Source organism: Ceratosolen solmsi, unplaced genomic scaffold (assembly GCF_000503995.2).
Source record: "Ceratosolen solmsi marchali unplaced genomic scaffold, CerSol_1.0 scaffold6, whole genome shotgun sequence".
Lineage (NCBI taxonomy): Eukaryota > Metazoa > Arthropoda > Insecta > Hymenoptera > Agaonidae > Ceratosolen > Ceratosolen solmsi.
This window is the reverse complement of record NW_011948414.1, coordinates 9,352,916-9,374,928: the sequence shown is the minus strand read 5'-3', so window position 1 is coordinate 9,374,928 and position 22,013 is coordinate 9,352,916. Positions and strand designations below refer to the sequence as shown.

The 22,013-nt window shown below is 23.2% G+C and overlaps 2 protein-coding genes across 3 annotated transcripts; one reads left to right on the top strand and one right to left on the bottom strand.

Moving 5' to 3' along the window:
• Nucleotides 1-377: 377 nt before the first annotated feature.
• LOC105367992 (uncharacterized) lies at nucleotides 378-11,746 on the top strand. The gene is made up of 7 exons (XM_011506873.1): nucleotides 378-827; nucleotides 4,081-4,330; nucleotides 7,840-7,992; nucleotides 8,575-8,814; nucleotides 9,291-9,695; nucleotides 10,269-10,535; nucleotides 11,364-11,746. Exons 2-7 carry the CDS (start codon nucleotides 4,141-4,143, stop codon nucleotides 11,555-11,557), a joined length of 1,449 nt encoding a protein of 482 aa, XP_011505175.1. The 5' UTR covers nucleotides 378-827; nucleotides 4,081-4,140; the 3' UTR covers nucleotides 11,558-11,746.
• LOC105367993 (TGF-beta-activated kinase 1 and MAP3K7-binding protein 1) lies at nucleotides 11,460-21,397 on the bottom strand. 2 transcript variants are annotated; one of them, XM_011506875.1, is made up of 7 exons: nucleotides 21,283-21,397; nucleotides 20,985-21,222; nucleotides 20,716-20,848; nucleotides 20,399-20,639; nucleotides 20,052-20,308; nucleotides 19,122-19,480; nucleotides 11,460-11,537 (listed from the first exon to the last, which is right to left on the bottom strand). In XM_011506875.1, the coding sequence occupies exons 1-7, from the start codon at nucleotides 21,365-21,367 to the stop codon at nucleotides 11,525-11,527; spliced, it is 1,326 nt and encodes a 441-aa protein (XP_011505177.1). In that variant the 5' UTR covers nucleotides 21,368-21,397; the 3' UTR covers nucleotides 11,460-11,524. The 2 variants fall into 2 exon arrangements, with proteins under 2 accessions (XP_011505177.1, XP_011505176.1); XM_011506874.1 differs by lacking the exon at nucleotides 11,460-11,537 and having other exon boundaries at nucleotides 18,986-19,480.
• Between the last annotated feature and the right edge of the window lie 616 nt (nucleotides 21,398-22,013).

Below are 22,013 nucleotides of genomic sequence, written 5' to 3'. Positions count from 1 at the left end.
GTATACACATATGTAGCCTTTTTTGTAAAAAAAAAATCCAAATTAATAAAGAAAAAACATGCTAGTGAAGAAAAAATTGCCTAAAAATGAATTGATTATTTTATTATTAAATTTACCTACTATAATTCCATTAGAATACGTTATGATTTTTTTTTTTTTTTTATAATTCATTATTTTATATAATATATTTTATGAATATAGAATATAAATTCTTTTTAGTGAATCATTACAGTCGCACAATAAATTCATAATGCGCGCGTGATCAGCGACTTATATATACAATACTGTAAGTTCGATTTATCATTTCGATTTATGACTATCGTGATGATGACGATTATGATCAGCATCTGATAATGAAATTATATCTACAAACGTCATTTATATAGCAGCATCCAACAAGTTTGGCAACTCTTCATTTTTTCATTTCAAATGCAAGCCATCGAGCGCTAGTGAGTTGCAGCCTGCACTCTTCAGCTAAATTTTAGAATCTTAGTGGCTTAGTCGGTTTGAACATCAACACGGTTGTGAGAACTATTCTGTGCATCGTTTGAGGTATTCAGTCAGTTCAGTTGATTTTTGATTGAATAATAGTTAGTGGTCGTTTTGCTGGCGGTAGTGTATAATTTTTCACGCGTGGAAAACAGTGAACATATATACTTATACAAGGCATTCACGTCATCGGTCTATATTCTAAAACGGGTATTTTTATTTTATTTTTCTATTCAAATAAAACTTAACGGGGCAACCCGGTCAATTTCATTTGTATTTCAACCTTTAGCAGCTGTTAGAAAAATTGGACGCCAAACGCGTACGTACTTAAAGTGAAGGTAAAAGTGATTTCTGAACACTTTTAAATTGAGATATTGAGCAATTTTAGAAAACTTATTCACATTAATTATGTCCATCATAATTCAGAGTTAAATGCAAACGGCATTGTTAGAATAATATAACATATTTCTAGTAATTAAAGAATGATAATAATTACTTTAATAAACTGTATTTTGTTATAAAGGTTAACATTTATTATAAAGATTGGCATTTCTATAGCTATAGCACAATTTACTATTTATAGATAAAATGTATGAAATATATAAATGTATATTATAATTTATTAAATTATAAAAGCTAACAGTAATAATCAATGGTCTGCAAGAGAATAGATTTTCACAGTTTTGCAACATCAAAATTTAATGTCAAACTCTTAGTTTAATTTTTGACATTTTTTTTAATCATTTCATTAATTAAACTCTATAAAATTAAAAGAGATCAAGATTAATTTTATATGCAGTAAAAATGAAAATAAATTTATATAAACTAAAATTTTTTATTTAAGAATTACGGTTAAATATCATATAATTTTATTCTGATTAAAAAACAATTAATATAATTGGAAACAATAAAATAATTAAAATAATATATAATTTTTAAAATATATATTTTTAATTACGAATTATTGAATTTTACTATAGATTCTTAAATGTAATTTTTTATTATTAAAGAAGAGTAAACTATAAAAGTAGATTCAACCGAATGACATTGCAGTTTTAAAGAAACCATAAATCTTAAACTTTAAACTAAGCTTATGATTTATGCACTTAAAATAATTAAAAAGGAATAATTCTCAGAATTTTTATTTATATTTTTTATAAAATTTTATAATTCATGATGGTATGTTATACGATTAGACCTGTATTAATTTTATGAATAACATATTTCTTAATGTATTCTAAAAAACAAGAGTTCATTTATATTATACATATATAATTATATATAAAAATGTTATAAATATATAAATTAATGTGAAAAAATTACTGCAATAGAGTTTATTATTAAATTATTACTATTAGATTTATTCATCAAACTTCTATTTTTTCGTTCTAGAAATCAAACTATTTATTTATTCAACGTGAATTATACATTTCTTTTCTTTATTATTATAAAATTTTTTAATAATTATTTCATATTGATTACTAATTTTTAAAAATAAGTTAATAATTATTTTTATTATACATTTTAATTTACTTTCATTTTGTTATTGATTAAGATTGATTTAATTTGCATTTATTTTAGTGAATCAAAATAATCCCAGACTATTGATTTTCTTGATAAAATTTTCAAATTTAATTCTTCGAATGGATTATTTGTATACATTTATTTCTAAAACAGAGAAATACTTTAAAATAATTTTTAAAAATACAATGTACTAGCTCAACAGCTTTTAAATTCAATAATAAACATTGTTTGGAATTTATTTCGCTTAAAATTAATTTGAAATAAAATATATTTTTATTTAATTAGAAGAAGTTTGTATTTCATATTGTACTCACCATTTTAAATAAAACAAGTTATATATATCGAAATTATATTCAAATAGTTATTAATTGCTATAATAATAGACTTATAAGAAAATGATGCTTTTATTATTAAATATTTGCTTATTAAATGCTAATTTTTGTAAGATTCGATGACATAATGAAAATCCAATGTAATTTGAATATCGAATGTACTGAACAGAAATTATACAAGTTATTAAATGAATTTTGTAAACAATTTCGAAAAAATGTAAACTTTAAAATCATCAATATTTGTACAACTATACAATACATTATTGTTCAGTACTTGTACAGTAAAATCATACGATCTACGTAATTTATGCTAATATATCATGTTTTATTAAAAAAAAAAAAAATTATCTTTTCAAAGTTTATAAATACTGAGACTATTTTATTTATATATAACTGAGTTTGTTAAGTGCTCATGTACCGAGAAATATAATAAGATTAAAAAATATTTTAAATTATACTAAATTTAAATGTACTTGTTACATTTTTATAAGCTAGTGTAGATTAAGCTTCAATAATCATTATCGATCGGCCATTAATTAAAAGAATTTTGCGATGAAGTATTTAATTTTAAAAAGCTATTTAAAAAATATTTGAAAAATTGTATTTGTTAATTTTATGATATTTATACAATTTGAATAACTATGAAAATATAACCTTGCAAGCATTTAAATTTTAACTTCGAAATAGTTCTCCTCGAACTACTTTTAAATTATATTTTTGTCTAAATTAAATTCATTTATTTTTACCTCACAATAAATTTTCTCTATTTTTAATGTATTTTTAAATTTTATATTGCGCTCTCATTACATTTCATAATAAATAAATGTCTCGATTTTAAATAAATTATATTTTTTTAATTTAAAAGTAATTCAATACATTTTCTAATAACATTTAATTGATCGATTGTTTACATTTTCAAATCGTTTTTGTCGTAATTTAAACGATTTATTTATTAAATTTCCAAGAAATGCGCATCGTCTTATCTGCAGTACTGTAAAAATAATATAATTGATTCGTCGTCTTATATTCTACAATAGTTTTTATTGTTTTTATTGAGATATCTAAAACAAATTTTGTTTGTTTGTTTACTTGTGTTTGTGTTTGTGCGCGCGCGCGCGCGTATGTATATTTTACTTTTAAGGTAGAATAAATTGGCATTATGTTAATATAGAAATTTTTAATTGTAATGAAAACAAATTAAATTTTTAATAATTTGATTATGTTTCTAAACAAAAAGAGATGGCTGAAGAAATAATTTAATTTTATAATCTTTTTTTTTTTTTAATTGACACACTCAATGTTGATTTTTCTTTTTATTTAAAACAAGTCTAATGTTAATAGAAAAAATTGAAAAAATTAAATCTCATTCTTAATAGAAAACATGAGTTTTTTCATACATAAAATATCATGATTTATAATAATAACTCGACAGTTTTTTTCTTTATGTATATGAAAATATCCAGGTAATTTGACGAATATGCCATCAATTCTTTGATCAATTCTTTGAAACAAACAGATATTTGTTTTTCTTAATTTCCGATTACAGTAACAATACATTGCATTATATAAGCTCGATTAATAAAGAAAAAAGAAATAATTCATCGAATCGTTAATTGTGTATTATGAAATGTAAAGCAAAGATAGTAAACTTTATGCGTTTCGGATGAAAGAGTTTCTTTGTTAACAAATTTATTTGATAATCAATTAATAGGCTGTGTTTTCAATTATTGTGCAGTCGCGTTGACCTTAACGTTCCCAATTCCAAGTAGCCGAGGAAGGCAGATTGGCGCGTATCATGTCGCTCCAAAAGATGACGAGTATGACGCGATGGTTATCAGCCCTGCGGCCGTACCGGGTTACATTTGCCTCAGCGACCAAGAACTACTATACATATGTGAACGAGCCGTCAATGCTGATACCCAACAAGGAACCTTGCTATCTTGAATGCGCCGAGGAGGCCCTCGAGTCCGCCGGCTTAGCCTCGAGTGAGTAGCCTACGTGACCGATGTCGTGACCTTTAACCCACTTGGCACGAGAAGAAAATGCTAAATTAGCTACTATTCGTCATTAAATGAAATCTTTTTAAACGAGTTCTGATTCTTGTAATTGTAAACAATAGTGAGCTTGATATAGAGTAACACTGGGAAAGAATTTTTTGTACGAATTGGTCGACCGTTGTTATTTAAAGTGCAATTCGAACTGAAAATTCTATCCTGATAACAAAAGGCTATTACTGACATTTCTAGTTTTAAGACAATTAAATTTTTAAAAATAATTTTATGTTTTTATAAATAGAGAAAACATCTGATTTTTTTTTCATTTTGAAAAAGAATATATAGATTAGTTTATTGAAATTGGATGAATAAGAATTAACTAGTAATTTAATATATTTATATATATCGCCAATATCTTATTTAATACATAATGCATGTAGACGTAAAGCGAAATACTGATCAAGCTCTTTTGAAGAATTTTGAAGAATATAATTAAGAGTATAAACCTACCATTAGCTTATCACACGATTATTCATCGTTTCATGCATTGAAAATCGCTATGCTAATAGTAAAAGTATATTTACAGAATTTGACAATCTTGATGAATAAATTATTTAACCATTAAAAGTTATTCCAACAAATATTTACTTATTATCTACAAAAATAATTTTCCTATTTTGTGAATTAAATCTGAAAAATAATTTAAATTGAGATAATTAATTTAGCTAAATATCATCTATTTTTACATAATTTGTATTATTTATGAAAATTTATGCGCTGTTTCAGCATTCATCGAATTTGAAATATCGTTACAAACATTATTAAAACATGTTTTATATTTCATATAAAATGCAAATCAAGTACTTTGAATATCTAATTAATTATATATAATATAATAAAATATAAAACACGAACAAGTAATAATAATAGAAATATACATTTTTTAATTATTTATTAATTCATTTAATTACTTTAATTTTATTAAAATATATTTTTAGCAAGTATGCTATACATAAAATTAGTGATGTATTACTGTAGTAATTAGAAATTTATATAAAATCTGTTTAGAAAATTTTTTCGAAATTATGCTGTTTTAATTTAAAAATTAATGAAACAAAACTTTAACCATTTATATATAAAAAATAATCTTATTGACAAATATTATAGATTAAACAATTTATAATTTGATTTTTCGTCTATAGAATTAATTACTTGAAGTTTTTCCTATTCATTCATTGCATATTGATAACATTGATAGCAGAAATATAATTTTGTTGATAATATTAATATTCATTTATATAATCGATTATAACATTTTTCAATGATAAGTATTTATTAATCATAATTTAATATTAACATTAAATTAATAATAAATTTCAATTTACAATCTGATAAAACATCATTTAATTTGAATAAATATGTTATAAATACAGCCTTTTTTAAACTAGTAAAAAAAATGATATTTTATTTACTTTTGTTTTTATTTTTTTCAGTTCAATAATATTTTTATTAATTATATTAATAAATTATAAAACAAGACATTTAATACTTGTACATAACCACTACATCAATAATAATTCAACAATAATTCTTTGAATTATATTGAATATATAAGGTGCCGTAAAAGACAATTTATGTCCTTGATGGCAAAATTAAAAAAACATACATTGAACATTGTTGAATGTTCGATATTTGTTAGTAATATAAATTTGTACCTAATACAAATATTATGAATAGAGATGTAATTATATATAAAAAATTTATCAAATATTTAATTTAATTAACGATTAAGTTTAATCATTATTCTAATTGCTTTTTAAAGTATTTCCAAGATTATAATTGAATATGTACTTTTATAATAAACAGAAATTATTGTATTTATTTTTACTACAATTTGGCTAAAGATATAACAATAGCGTGTATAATAATTATATTATTATATATTGTATATACGAGTGCATTTAATTTAGCCGTGATGTTTGTTCATTGCAAAAAAAATGTCTAAAAGTCAAGGATAACATAAAAATTATATATCTGAAAAGAATCATACAAGTTAATTTTTTGTTTTCTTTTTATTATTGTTACTCTAATATTTATTGAGTTGGAATATTTCATTGGAATAAATTCAAGCAAATATTGTATTCTGTAGTTTGTGAAAAATTTTCGTTAAAATCTTTAAACAAAGATAATCTTTTAAATAAGTAAGATATACTTACATAAACGATATTAAATTCTTTCACTTCTAAAAAAGCGTCGAAGAATTAGTACGATTAAAAAAAAAAAAAAAAAATGTTTCATAAGGTAGGTTTTAAAATGAATTATACAATTATAAAGTTGAAATTTTTTACATTATGATAAATGCAAAGCAATATGACTTTAATATCTGCATTCGATTACTTAATAATAACAATAATGATAGAAAACTTTTAAAATTTAGTATCTTTACTGAGACAATTTGTCATGTTCATAGTATCATGTCGATAAACCATTTTTTCTCAAACCTCCATATTATATACTTACACCCATAATTATGACACAAGATCGATTTATTTAATTAAATTTGTATTAATAGATTTGTTTTATCAACCTAATTATTATATGTCAAATATTTTTATTATTCTGATTTAATACATACTTAGAGTATCATGTTATAACAATAAATTACAATTGAAATGCTAATTGGTGGATCGATATTTGTAAAAAATAAATTCAATGTTTTAATAATGTATATTTTTTATATTTATATATTACGATTTATTTTTATACATTTCAGATTTTTATTTGTTATTCAATTACATAGAATTATAAGTGTTATATAAGTTTGTTTGTTAATTGTATAAACAACATTATAAGGTAGAAAATTGTGTTTCGTATAATTACATATTGAAATTATTGAATAAAGTTCTTAATTTAACATATTAAAATAAACGATTACCCTAAGAAGAGGCTGCTTCTCTTAAATATTTACAAATTTTATAAAAGTAACAAAGTGCTTCCATCTATGGAAAAATATGCTATTTGCTCATTTCACAAGGAACAGCACTTTGGACTTGATATTCTATTTTCACGATTTCAACTAATTATTAGAATTATTGAATAGAAAAACTAAATAAAACTTTTATTATATAATGAATTAGTAGTTAATATTAATACAAATATTGTTTAAAGTATTTATGAAAAATAATTGGTAAAATATTCTTGATTTTTTTTTCTTCTATAAAGCAAATGAAAGTTTATTTGACTGTATGACGATTAAGCTACGTACTTATCATCCAAATAGCATAAGATTGTAATAAGCTACATTTTAATTTAAAAATTCCATCTATTAAAAAATTAATAATATTATTAGTTATTATTTACTAGCCGCTAATTTCTATTACAATTTATGCTCAACTGCATAAATGTAACTTTTATAATGTAAAATTTTTATAATAATAGATATAATAAAACTTTGAATTTGCAAATCTATAATGCCATCAATATTTTTTTAATGTTTTTAGATCAAATTATATTCGTTCAAGGAGCAGCAGCAACGCCAATAGAACTTCTTCGAGGAATGACCGAAATAGGCATAAAAAAAAATGTCGACAATGTTAAATTATTCCATATGCATCTTGAAGGAAAAGCTTCGTTTGCCAGTAAAGAAGCTGGAAGTACGTTTTTAATTTTCTACTGAAAAATATATTTTCGAAGTATTTACAATGTCTTGTATTATCTTGAATACAATGAAAGTTTTAATTTTCAAAACGTATTGATTAATATTATTGGTAAATTGCAATTATGAATTTTTAACTTGTTGTTTTCGAACCTAATGTAGAAATTGATTCAACTGCTGTTGACGTTTAATCGTAATCATACACAAGCTTAATAGTTAAATTAAATGTATACAAATTAAAGAAAGTAAATAATAATAATATCATAAAATACGTTAAAAACTAAAAATTCAATTATATGAGACACGGTATCAAATACGCTTAAATATTAACAAATCAGAAATTGAAAATTTCGATAAAGAATTTACGAACCATAAATACAAACGAATACCGAAAATTCGATCATTAGTTTTTGTTAATTTGTTATCTTGATAAAATTTAAACTTTCTTTGCTGATATTAAAAATATTTGTTTAAACACTAAAAATTAAATAATCATTCAGTAATAGTTGCTAAAAAAAGAAAGTTTATTTTGAAATTCCTTTTGCAATTGTTTAAAGTAAGACGGTTTCGTGATGTCCAGAACACTTCAAATCGATCAGTCTATTCATTGGTGGTAATGTGAGGCAAGCCGTGAACGAGGGTCAGGCCGATTGCATCCCAATCTATCTAAGCGAAATTCCAAAGCTTTTTAACGAAGGTCATATCAAACCAAATATTGCGCTGATTCAAGTCACTCCACCAGATTCGAAAGGTTATTGCTCATTAGGTACCAGCATTGATTGCGTTAGAGCAGCTCTCATCCATTCCAAAGTAGTTGTTGGTAAGTTGATCTATTTTATATGTTTATTATTCTAATGGTATTAATTAATGTACACATTTTGATTTAGAATTATATATTATTAAAATAATAATATATAAAATTTCATATTTTATTCTTAAAGTGATTTCAATTACAAAAAATTGATTTTTGTGATTATATTTCATGTTTGAATAAAAAGTTTTTTTTTTAACATAAGTAAATAAAACATAATATAAAGTGACAAAATATTGTCAATAATATTAAGACCAAATATTAGAAAAAAAAACATGAAAGTTTTTTAATTTAGTTGGTTAATTTAAAAATGTATTTAAATAAACAAATTAAAATAATCGGTATTTAATAAAATGTACTTCATAATTACGGTATTATATAAAAGTTCCAATATGAAATTTCATATTAACATATTAATTGCATATATATATATATATATATATATATATATATATATATATATTTATTTATTTATTTATTTATAGCCCAAATAAACGAGTATCTACCAAGAACATTTGGCGATGCATTGATTCACAAAAGCCATATTGATTTTGCTATATGCCATAACGAGCAGTTACCGAATCATGGCGGTAAAGCACCAAGTAAAGAGGAGCAGCAAATCGGCAAAAATATTGCAGATAATCTTGTGGAGAATGGTGCAACATTGCAACTAGGTATCGGCAGTATACCAGATGCGACCCTTGCTTTACTGAAAAATCATAAAGATCTCGGTGTTCATAGTGAAATGTTCAGCGATGGTGTCGTAGATCTCTTTAATTTAGGATGCGTCACGAATAGTAAAAAGCAATTACACACAGGGAGAATTGTTGGATCATTTTGCGTTGGCACTAATAAACTCTATGAATTTATGAATGATAATCCCTATATTGGTAAGACTAATAAATTAAGTATTTTCACCCTTTTTTATTTAAAAACAAATAATTATCATTTCTCTTTTGGATAAAGAAATCGTATTTTGTTTTATATAGATAAAGAAAGTATATTTATTGAAATTCATTTTGTTTTAATTTTCAATAGCGGTATTTAATTTTAGACTGTGTAATTATAATTAATAAAAAACACATATTTAGGAACTTTAATTAATTCGATTTAGTAAAAATATAAAATTTATAATGAATATAATTTTCATATTCATTAATATCAGTTACATTTTACAAACATCAGTTTTTTTTTTTGCATTTTTAAATGTGTTTTTTTTTATAGTAATAATTTTTCTTGTATTAGTAAACAATTTAAAAATATTTTTTTATAAATAATGTAATTGTTTAGGTAATTGAAAAGTCTTTTATTAATAAATTAATTTAAAGAAAAAAATATTTTTTTAATTTTTCTTTAAATTCGTAATAATGAGAAAAAAAATTATATTGTAATTTACACATAAATGAACGATCTCAAATAATAATATTTATCTCTTTTTATGCATTTATAATAATGCTTTATAGAAATGCTAAGAGTTGATTATGTCAATGATCCAAGAATCATTGCGAAGCAGCCAAGAATGACAGCAATTAATTCTTGTATTGAAGTTGATATTACCGGGCAGATTTGTTCAGATAGTATTGGACCGAAAATGTATTCTGGTTTTGGAGGTCAGGTTGATTTCATTTCTGGTGCCGCAATGAGTGAAGATAAATTAGGGAAGCCAATTATTGCCCTCAGATCCACAACAAACAAAGGCAATAGTAAAATAGTTCCAATGCTTAATTTAGGTAAATTTCTTGAATGATAATTAAATAAATTTTAGTATGAATGCTTTTTGGCTATTTTAAGTTAATTGATCTTATAGGAACAAAATTTATAAAGAGAAACAGTATAACAATATTTATATATATGTATTGATTAATATATGTATTGATAAATACATATAATACAAACATACATTAGCAAATATAATATTTTTTTTAAATACAAAGAATTATTATTATTACAACTATTTTAGTAATATATTTTTTTTTTCAATTATTTCTTACGTTAATCATCATTATGATTAAATGTATTCAATATTATTGTAACGTATTAAATGTGTGCTAAGGAATGTTTGAAAAATCTAAATTATGAAAATTTATTTTGAAAATAAATCTTTAAGCTTAACTATTTTACATCACTAATATTAATTATATTATATTATATTTATATATTGTGATAATAAGCTTAAATGTTGATTGTGACTAGTAGTATTCATTACTAATAATTATTCTTTTATATATTCTTATTTTTTCTATTTTTAATTTAAAACAAATGATATATGAAAAGTTTTATTTCGAACTGTTAAAATAATAATTTTATATTAATACAATAATAACATAAGTTTAAAGTCTTGTATGATTTTAAATGACGATTTAATATGATTTCATAATTGTAATAGTCAATATAAATCTTATGAATTTAAGTAAAATTTAAGTAAATTTTATTATTTAATAATATAAAATTGTGTAAAATGGTTAATTTTTTTAAGCGATAATTTAAAAATTCTTTAAATAATAATTAATTTTCTCATATTTATACGTAAAATATATGATGTTAAAATGATGTTTTAGGTGCTGGAGTTGTTACATCTAGAGCTTTAGTACGATATGTTGTGACAGAATGGGGAATAGCTAGTCTTTTTGGTAAATCGTTACAGCAAAGAGCTTATGAGCTCATTCAGATAGCTCATCCAGATCACAGAGAAACTCTTGAAAAAGCTGCTTTCGATCGTTTAAAAGTGATGCCTGAGAAAAAAAATTATTAATTATGTGTAAAACAAAAAAGTAATCAATTAAGATACCATTCCATATATTCGGAATATTCACTGATTAAATTTGTAATTATTTCTAATATTTTTTAAAGACTTACATCAAAAGTACACTAAATTAATTCTCTTTTCAAAAAATAATATAAAAGCGATACTTTCAATAATTCAATAATTTTGCACAAATATATTTATCAAAATACCTTCAAAATTACAAATAAATTAGATTCAAATTCGTTTAATTATATATGAGTCAAATGCATTAAAATGCAAGTATATGAACAATCTTGTACTTTTTTACGACAATGTATATAATTATAATTAGAGATAAATATTCTTTTCTATAGACATTGTGTTCATAGACATTGTATGAAACAACGGAAAGGCTAAAAATATAAATCAATATAGCACTATAAATTGGATTATAAATATGAAAGAGCAATGCTAAGTCATGTAGAAGTAAATTTATTTACCTATACGACATGTATGCCATGTCGATATTTTCTTATGGTATATAACTGTTTAATCAGTTGTAAAATACGCTTTGAGAGAGGAAATTGACAAGTTGTCAATATAGTGTCATTTGAATATTTACCAATATTATTTTGTACTAAATTTACTTTTATATATATTTTATATGATCTTTCTTATATATCTATATATACGTGTATGTGTGTATATATATATATATATTAATGTAAAAAAGGCTAATGTAAACATTTACTGCGCACTTTATTTGAATTAAAAATCCAATTTAATACTAGGAATGTATAAAAGAGTTTATTTTATCATAATATGCAATGGAAATATTTTTAAATAAAAATGCTTCCAACATTTAATATATTTTTTTTGTATCTTACATTATATATTTATAATTATTTAATAATTAATGGATCTACAGTGGATATTTTAAGTAACATAATTTTTTAAATAAAAGTATTAAAACATATTTTTAAATAATAAAATAAAATTTTAGTAATAATTATATTAATATTTTTTATGTTATTTTTTGTTTTAAAAATTATAAATAAATTAACTTAAATATTAAATTAAAGATATTGTAATATTAATAAAACCTAATTCCTTATAATATTATTTATAGAATAAAATTTACTTGTATATAAAAATTGAGAATTTAGAATTTATATATTAATTATATAAATACGTAAATAACATTATACAAGTAATTATTTGTTTTATTCTTTTACATTAACGCTTGAAAAATGTTTACTAATATACAATTGTATAAGAAATTCTCATGCATAATCATTTTTAAAAAAGTTCAGTTTTTATATTTACATCCGATATCACATGATCAAATGTATATGTATCCTGGGTTTAATAAGGTATTTAAATACAAGGAAATCATTCATCATAATCGTAAGATTGATCGTTCTATAGAATGATCGGCTGTTCAAAAAAATCGGCAAAATAATGAGTAAAATCGGTTTCATATTAACGTGATTATGCATATCGAGGATTCCAAGTTCTAATTTATTGTAAAATTTATGGATCATATTTTTTCGATAAATTGAACAAGTGACGTTCTGATCAAAAATATAAAATTTAGATAATCATGAATGGCTGGCAGTTTTTTGTTTTCATCAAATAGGAACTATTGTATAGTAACTGATTTTTTTTTATTTAATACTTAAATATTTAATAATTACTTATTACTTTTTTTATTTAGAACTTTTACTCATTCAAATTTTGCGTGATTCATTATAAACTTTTATTGATATAAACAATAAATTTCAAAGAAAAATAAATCAAGTATTTTAATAATTAAAAGTTACATATTCTATATTTTTAATGTCGAAATCTTAAAATTCTCTTTTAAAATAAATATTTATAGAGTATTTTATTCAACTAATAACTTTATCTATAATTATAAGTAAATATATTATTTAAATAACCAATGCCTATATATATATATATATATATATATATGCATGTGTATGTGTGCGCGCATGTTCGTGTGCATTTATAAATTAATTATTTTAATTCATTATTATGAATGCACTATATATAAATAATATTGAGTTACATATTTATCTTCTTATAGTTAATAATTTTATTTTTCAGAGAAGAATATGTGTTAATGTTAAACAATAAAAGTGTAATAAACAGTTTATTTGTTAAATATTCTAATTTATTCTAGTATTATAATATAATATATGAACACTATTTTAATTACCTAATACTTGAGTGAAAAATGTTTAATGATCAAGAAAATAATATATTTCCATTTTTGCCAGCAATAAAAACTAAGGATATAAATTTAATTAAACGTGAAAAATTAAATTTTAAAGAATAATGACGTAAATCTTTGGTATCGAAGTGAACTTGGTGAAACTTTAGTGCATATTGCTGTACGCAATAATTTTAAAGAATTGTTAAGGTTCGTTATAAGTAAAGGACTTGATATTGATAGTATTGATTTTAATGATAAAACTGCATTACATTTAGCAGTTGATATGGTTAAATATCTTTTAGAATACAAAGCAAATATAAGTATTCAAAATCGTTATGGACAAAGTCCTTTTCACGTCGCTATTACAAAATGTAGAAATGAATTAGTTGAATTATTTTTACAATATGGGGCAAACGTATTAGAAACTACATCATTTATACATGAAAGTGGTTTTGATATTGCTTTAAATAATGAAGATGAAGAAATGTTTCAATTACTTTTAAAAAATAATTTTGATATTAATGCAGTAGACGTATATGGGAACACTCTTTTACATAAATTAGCAAGACATAAATTTATTGAATCAACAAGAATTTTACTTGAAAAAGGATCAAATTTTGAAATAGCTGACGAAAGTGATAAACAGCACTTTATATTGCTATTTTTTTCAGAAATTTCAATATTTCTAAACTTTTTATAGAATTTGGTGCAAATATTAATGTAACAGATAAAAATGATGAATGCCCATTACACATAGCAATTAGACTTCAGGATCTAAATCTTACTAAATTACTATTAATAAATAATGCTTATATAAATAATTATACAAATATAGATAATACACTTCGTACTGCACTATTATATTTCACTGAAGATATTGTAAATTTACTATCAGAGAATGGTGCTGTTATTGATATTATGAATTCATCCAAATATAGCCTTATTCGTTCTGCAATTAAAAATAAAAATTTAGAAGTGGTAAAAATACTTGTAAATAAGGGTGTTGATGTAAACTCTAAAGTACATGGAAGTTTTGTAACTATTTACCAAAATCAAATTAAAAATCAGGGTGAAATTCACTTGATCTTGCAATTCTCCAACAAGATATTAATATAATTAAATTTTTGTTAGAAAATGGTGCAAAATTGAATATCACGAATAACCATGAAATATTTTTAGCAATTGAAAAAGGAACTCCAGAAATTGTTGAGGAATTAATTAAACATGGAGCAAATGTCAATGTTAAAAATTATTTAGGACATTCGCTTCTTTATATGGCAATGACTACTCGTAATCAACAGAAAGTTGAAATACTTCTAAAAAATGGAGCTGATTTGAATAATATTAATGAAAGGGGAATTAACAATGAGTCTGCCCTTTATTTAACTGTGAAGGCGAATGATAATAAGTTTGTTGAGTTGCTTTTGGATCTTGGTATTGATGTTAATATTTGTGATATATATGATTCTACAGCTTTATTTTGGGCACGTAAAAGTTCACGTGCTGCTCCACCTTTAATAGAAAAAATAGCATTATTAAAATTCAATAATTTTGTTGTCAGTGAAAAAAACGAATTTGTCATACATACGGTTTATCAATTTCAAGCATATTTTTCAAAATGCTTAAAAGAATTATTGATAATAAAAAAGGAAAATTATTATAATATTTCTCTTATGAACTTTTTGACTGATGATGTATCTTTATTAGCTAAATATGTAAGCTCAAAAACAGTTATAATCAAGTTTCAAAAGGCAATTAAAAGAAATGAATTTCCTATATATCTTAAAAAATTAATACAGAATATGAACAAAGGTATTGAAAGATGGAATTTAATAAAAGAAATGAAAGTGCTTTTGTGTTTAATAGCTCCCTTTAAACTTCTGTATGATGTATTAGATAAAATAGTTGATAATTTTTCGAATAAAGAATTAAAAAGTTTTATAAAATACTCAAGTGATTTTGGAAAAAAAAATTAGATAATCTGAGGTAATAATGATTTAAATAGTTATTTAAAATTATTAGAATAAGTGACCAATTGCTGTAATATTTATTGTAGTTTAATTATACCAAATATACATGTATTTAGCCTTTTTATGAACTTTTTCATAAAATTGTATGCAAAGTATGGATAATTATTTATTTAAATAAAATAAAATTATAAATCATTCTTTAATTTAATTATATTTCTTATTCTTTTACTCCTTTGAATTTAAATATTATTTAACTCACTAAATACCTATGACAATTATACATGGTTTTAATGTTAATTAATAATATTAAAAATATTTAATAAAATAATGTTATCAATTTATATAAATTGTACTGCATATACAATGATTATATTATATTAATTAATAATTAATTTAAAAAGTAAGATCATTGTTATGGCTTAAGACATTTTTCTAATTGTTTTCTATATAAAAATTTATGTTAAAAATTATAAATATTTGATTCCTAATTTTTAATTCGTAATTTTCTTATGAAATTTTTGCAATCATATTGTTAAATTTATTATAATCAATGAAAAAGTAAGAATGAAAGAGAAAATGAAAATTCTAAAATTATATTTAATAATAATTCTAAAATAATAAAAATTATTATTAATAATTATTTATTCAATTATTTCAATCGTGACTTTAGAAAAAACTACTTTATTTTAAATAGTACACAATTTCGAAAATATTAGTAACAATGATTATTATTATAATTATCACATAAATTTTTCTTTCTGCATTTTAAAAAATATATTTTGTAAAATAAATGTCCTTTTTATAAAAGGAACATGATACATTTTAATATAAAATAATCATATTTTTTATCTTTTATATCTTAATATGCAGTTTATTCAATTAATTATGTGTCAAATATTTATTAATATTTTTTAAATGAATAAAAATTTAATTATAAACATAATTTTATAAAATTGTATTGGTTATTAAAATATAATAAAAAGTGATTGGTAAACATTTCTTTTTATATATTCACATTCTATATTTATATGTGAATTGTAGTATTCATATTTATATTCTCTAAAAATTTTACAAATTGTCAACTGTTTTGGAATTGGGGCACTTTCCAAGACCTTTGGCTCTCCGAAATTTATAATCTTTCGAGCTCTTGAATTTTTGTAAACATTTGATTCCAAGTAGTCTTGAATATTCCAAAGCCTTGCTTTAGAACGTTCTACAATGTTTATCTGGTCTCCGCATAGTAACGTCGGTTGGAATTCTCCAACTTGTCCAAAGCTATTTTCTCGCTAGTCTGCAAGTTGCTCTAGTCCGTATAGAAACACCTATCCATTGTTGGCAGCTAACTAAACTGTCGCGTGGATAGATAAAGCTAGCACGCGACAAGTCAAGGTTGCCTTTCTCTCTCTCTCTTAGTGAAGACGTCATGGCACGGAACACGGACTGTCTTAGCAGGACTGCCATGGAAGAGCCATGATCTATCAGCGGAGCCGTTACGGAAGATACATGCATCAGTTTCATATAACTACTCAAGTACAATCGCATACAGTGCCCCGAGCACAAAGCTGCTGCAGACCTTTCTCAAGGAGGAGACCACAATCATGCAACCACCACGTGGCACTACACAAGAAATGCCCAGAGATTTATGATCTCACACTTCACCATGTAAACATCCACCACCCAGAGCATCACGTCAAGAAGATACGGAGATTAGCGACCTCCTACCTCTACATGTAGCGCATGCCAACACCACGATTCTCATCCCCAACTTAGAATCATTATTGTGTAGTTTGTAAAGTAAAATACAATAATCAAGCAACAAAAGCAGATGCGTTGAATAGTGAATTGAAGCGATACCCCTTCCACTTGCCCACACTTTTCTCCCACCAGTAAACTGGTGAACTTGGTCTAATTCTAAACATCAATTAACATTATTTTGTCAATATTAAAAAATTTACAATATTTAGCCATTATTATTATTAATAATTTCAGTATATTAAGGATGTAATACCTAATATTTACATTAACTTTTCAATTAATTTACTAATAAATAATTCTATTGAAATCTTACTCAAGAATAAAATCTACATTTAATGTAAATTTAACTTTCTTCTTATAGATAATTCATTGTAAAATATTAAAAATCTTATAAAATAAATAATATTTATATTATAATGTAAATATTAAAAATATTTTTAGACTTCTCTATGATATTAGAAAAGGATATACAAAAACTATATTTTCATTTTTATAATAAACAGTTTTAAAAAATTTATTATTCTCAAAAAGGAATCTATTATAACCACTTAAAGTTATATAATAAATACAAAATTGAATATAATAATAATGAGCTATTTTCTGTTTTTTTTTTTTTTTATACTTTACAAAGCATATGAAATTCTTAATTGAAATAAGTAAGTTTTTGGTAAAATATCTTTGTAGATATTTTAATTGCCATTACAAATGAGTAAAAATATTGCTTATGCAACATATAACTTGAATTTAACAGAAAAAAATTTGTAAAAATTGTTGAATCAAATACTTATGAAAATATGATTACAAGTACATTTATAATAAATACGTAAAACATTATTTTGTAAACTCTTAATAATTACATGAATTTGAATTTTATGCTTAAATTTTTAACAATGAAAAATTCTCTGCTACTCGTTAAATTTTAACAAAAACTTTGTTGGCTCATTCGTAATATTTGGAAATCAATTTACAATCATTGAGTACAATGTTGCATGCATATATATATATACATAAAACATTATTACCATAGTAATAAAATAGTATACCCAAATATAGCTATTCTATTGTATTTGAAAATCTGATATATTAAATGAATGATAGTCTGAAAACGTTATTAATCATGGTTAGATAGTAAAGCGAAAGCAAAAGTCAATATTCTAAATTTTGCTTGATATTTATATTTGAAGATATATGAAATATAATTTTGTAAATCATATAAATCTTTATATTACTGTTATTATTGTCATTAAAAATTATTTAAGTTTTGTTTCATATTTCATATTTTCTAAACTTTTCTACAGATATCTATTTAATTTCTATTCAAATTAAAATTCTATTCATATTAATTCAATTCAAATTATTAATGGAAACGTAAATATATTATATTTACAATAACGTTTGTTTAATTGCTACACATATATTTTACATGTTTATCAATATTAGAGTAAATAAACTTGCAATATTATTTATATCAGTTTCTTAAATTTATTAATTTGATATATATATGCACACCTACAAACATTTATATGTACAGATATTTGAGTAAAAATTAAATATACATCAAATTTAAAACTGAATTCCTTTAGGCAGAGTACCTTCTTTTCTTCGTTTTTCAACATTTGCGTAATATTCAGAAAAATCTACGTACGGCTTAATTCTTGCGTTTCTTTTGTCTGCCAATTTCGTAGTGTCACATGTTTCAGTCGACGTTTCATCACTTATAGAGGTAACCTCTTGTTTCGATGTCCCACAATTACTATTATTCTCAGATACACAATAGCTCTCAGTGTTTGTTATTTGAGGATTAAAATGCATTGATGCTATAGTAGGACTTTTAAGAGCATTTGGCATTGGAAAGTTGAAGTTGCGAACAAGTAGTGTTATATCATCCCGTTTACCATTTGTAAGAGTATTTTGCGAATTGCTCATATTCACATCGTGATGAATACGTACAATCTTATCGACCACTGCTTGGGCTACTCCAGTCAATGTTGATTGTACTCTAAACTATAATTTTAATTTTTCAATCAATACTTGATTATGGTTTAAAAATTAAAATAAATATTTTAAATTCCACATAAATTAGTATTAGCTTAGGAAACTGTTTATTTTAGTTTATTTTATTTTAATCAATAACAATAATTTTACATCAACAATAAATAAAAAATTATTGCATGTAATGATATGAAATTATGTACAAATGAAAAAGGTTTATCGATATTTTTGAATATTAATATATAAATTTTAAAATAATTTATATATTAATATTTATGTACTTTTCTTTTGTTAAGAAAAAATTATTAGTATTTGTTTTAATCAATATTCAAAGTAATATTATTATAAAAAATAATTTTTAATTCATAATATAATACAATAATAATTGTTTTATCCAAATGTAAAATAAAAAGTTGTTTAATCAGTAGCTGTAATTGAATTATTGAATTATTTCAATATTAATTTATTTTAATTTTATTAAATTAATCTTATTTTGAACTTATATTATATTGCACAAGGGATAATGAGTTTATACATTATCAACGTATGGTATTAATGTATGGTTTATGATATAGTTTATTACCTGTTCAACAGCTAATAAGGCTAATTCTTTGTTAACTTGATCGGTACCAGTAGCTTCTTCCAAAGATTTGTACACGCCTCGTGACATTAATAGTAAAAATCTACATGATTGATCGAGTTCAATACCTGCATGGATTTCTGGTTCTGCTATAATTGGCTCACTACTGGCAGAAGATAATTCTTCAAATTCTTTGTAACCACCTTTAACCAAATAGTTACCTAAGCATCTTGTATTTTCCTGATTGCCTAAATGAGATCCTAAAGTTATATAAAAATTATAAAACATTGTTTCATTTATTACTTATATATTAATTACTATTTAAAAAAAAATAAAGTTAGTTTTATCACCTTGTCTAATTGATTTAATATCCAATCCAAGTTGACATAATCGAAGTATTTCATCTTCATTTTTTAGATCATGGTCAGCACTTAATTGTACAACCCTCAATACTTGATTACTATCAGTTTTACATAGTAAAGCTCTACCGTCACCGACATTAGCTACATAGAGCTTCCCACGGTATATCAAAACCACAATGGCACTAGTTCCAGCAGATAATTCACAATTCAATGTATTTAATTTATTTACCTACAAGAATATCTTTAAATAATTTTTTAAATATCTGTAATAGGAATAAAAAAGACATATTTGCAAATATGATTACCACATCGGGAAATTTTTGATATGCCTCATAAGAATTAAGGCCATCTGGAATATCGCATTGCAAACTTGTTCTTTCTGCTAATAAATCACCGATGGAATCGTTATAGCCACGTTCAACTGATATAAATGCTTGTCTATGAAAATAAAATTGAAAATTTATAACAAAGAAATATTTACTATGTTAATTCAAATAATTTAATAAAAAATTGTATTATTTTTACACGATCATTAATAAAAATTAAAAAATTAATATTTGTTTATTTAAAATACCTCAACACTTCTTTGACTTCTTCATCTGTAGTTTTGTCATTTAATTGACCTAAAAGAATCTCTGCGGTCATTCTTTGCATAGCAAATGTAACTGCTTTGGTTCCTTCGTGCCCGTTGAAAACAGCATAGAGAAATGTAGAGTCGTCGTATTTAAAATGAAAACTTCGATCTTCAAATGAATGCTCTTTCTGGCGATATCCATCTTCTCTATAGATTTGATTAGTTGAGAAACCAACACCTAAAATACTCTTTTATTGTTGTTTGCAGATAAATATAGACTATAATTAAGTAAAATTACCAGATTGTTTGCAGACAGGTAAATCGTCAGTCCAGCTTTGTTGAGTATCTTGAAAGAAATTTGATTGTTCGGCTCCAGAATTCATTTTTTTTATTATATTTACAAAATTATGTCCTTCACTTTTTATGTAGAAATGAAAAAATTGTTTTTTAGAGAAAACTTTCTACATAATATTACATACGTATATTATAAAATTAAATTATTACTTAAAAGTGTTTTTCAAAATAAAAAAAAAAAAATAAAAAAAAAAAATAAAGTATTCCTTCTTAAGACTACTGTTAAACTACTATAAAGTTGTAAAGTCAAATGGATAAGTTACATTGTTGATTTCCGTACACAGTAACATAATCCACACTTGAAAGCACTTTTGTGTTTAATATAGGAAAAAAATTCATAGGCGGCAGGTCAATCGTATTGTAAATTCTTTCGGGTATTGCGACCAGCAAAATTATTCAATTGTTTGTAGATGAAAGATAAAAAAATGTTACAAAGTAATAAAGTAATATGAAAAACACTTAATTTTCCTGAAAGAAAATATCAATTAATAGGGCTTGAATAATTGTGCATTTTAAAATAATCTTTGGTGTATATCCAAATACTTTAGAAATTATATGTAATTTAATACTTACAATTCATAACAGAATAAGATTATTATAAAATTGTAATATCGAATAAATACTGAATAACGGAAATGAAATCAGTTCTTAATATTTATGCACAAATATATGTAT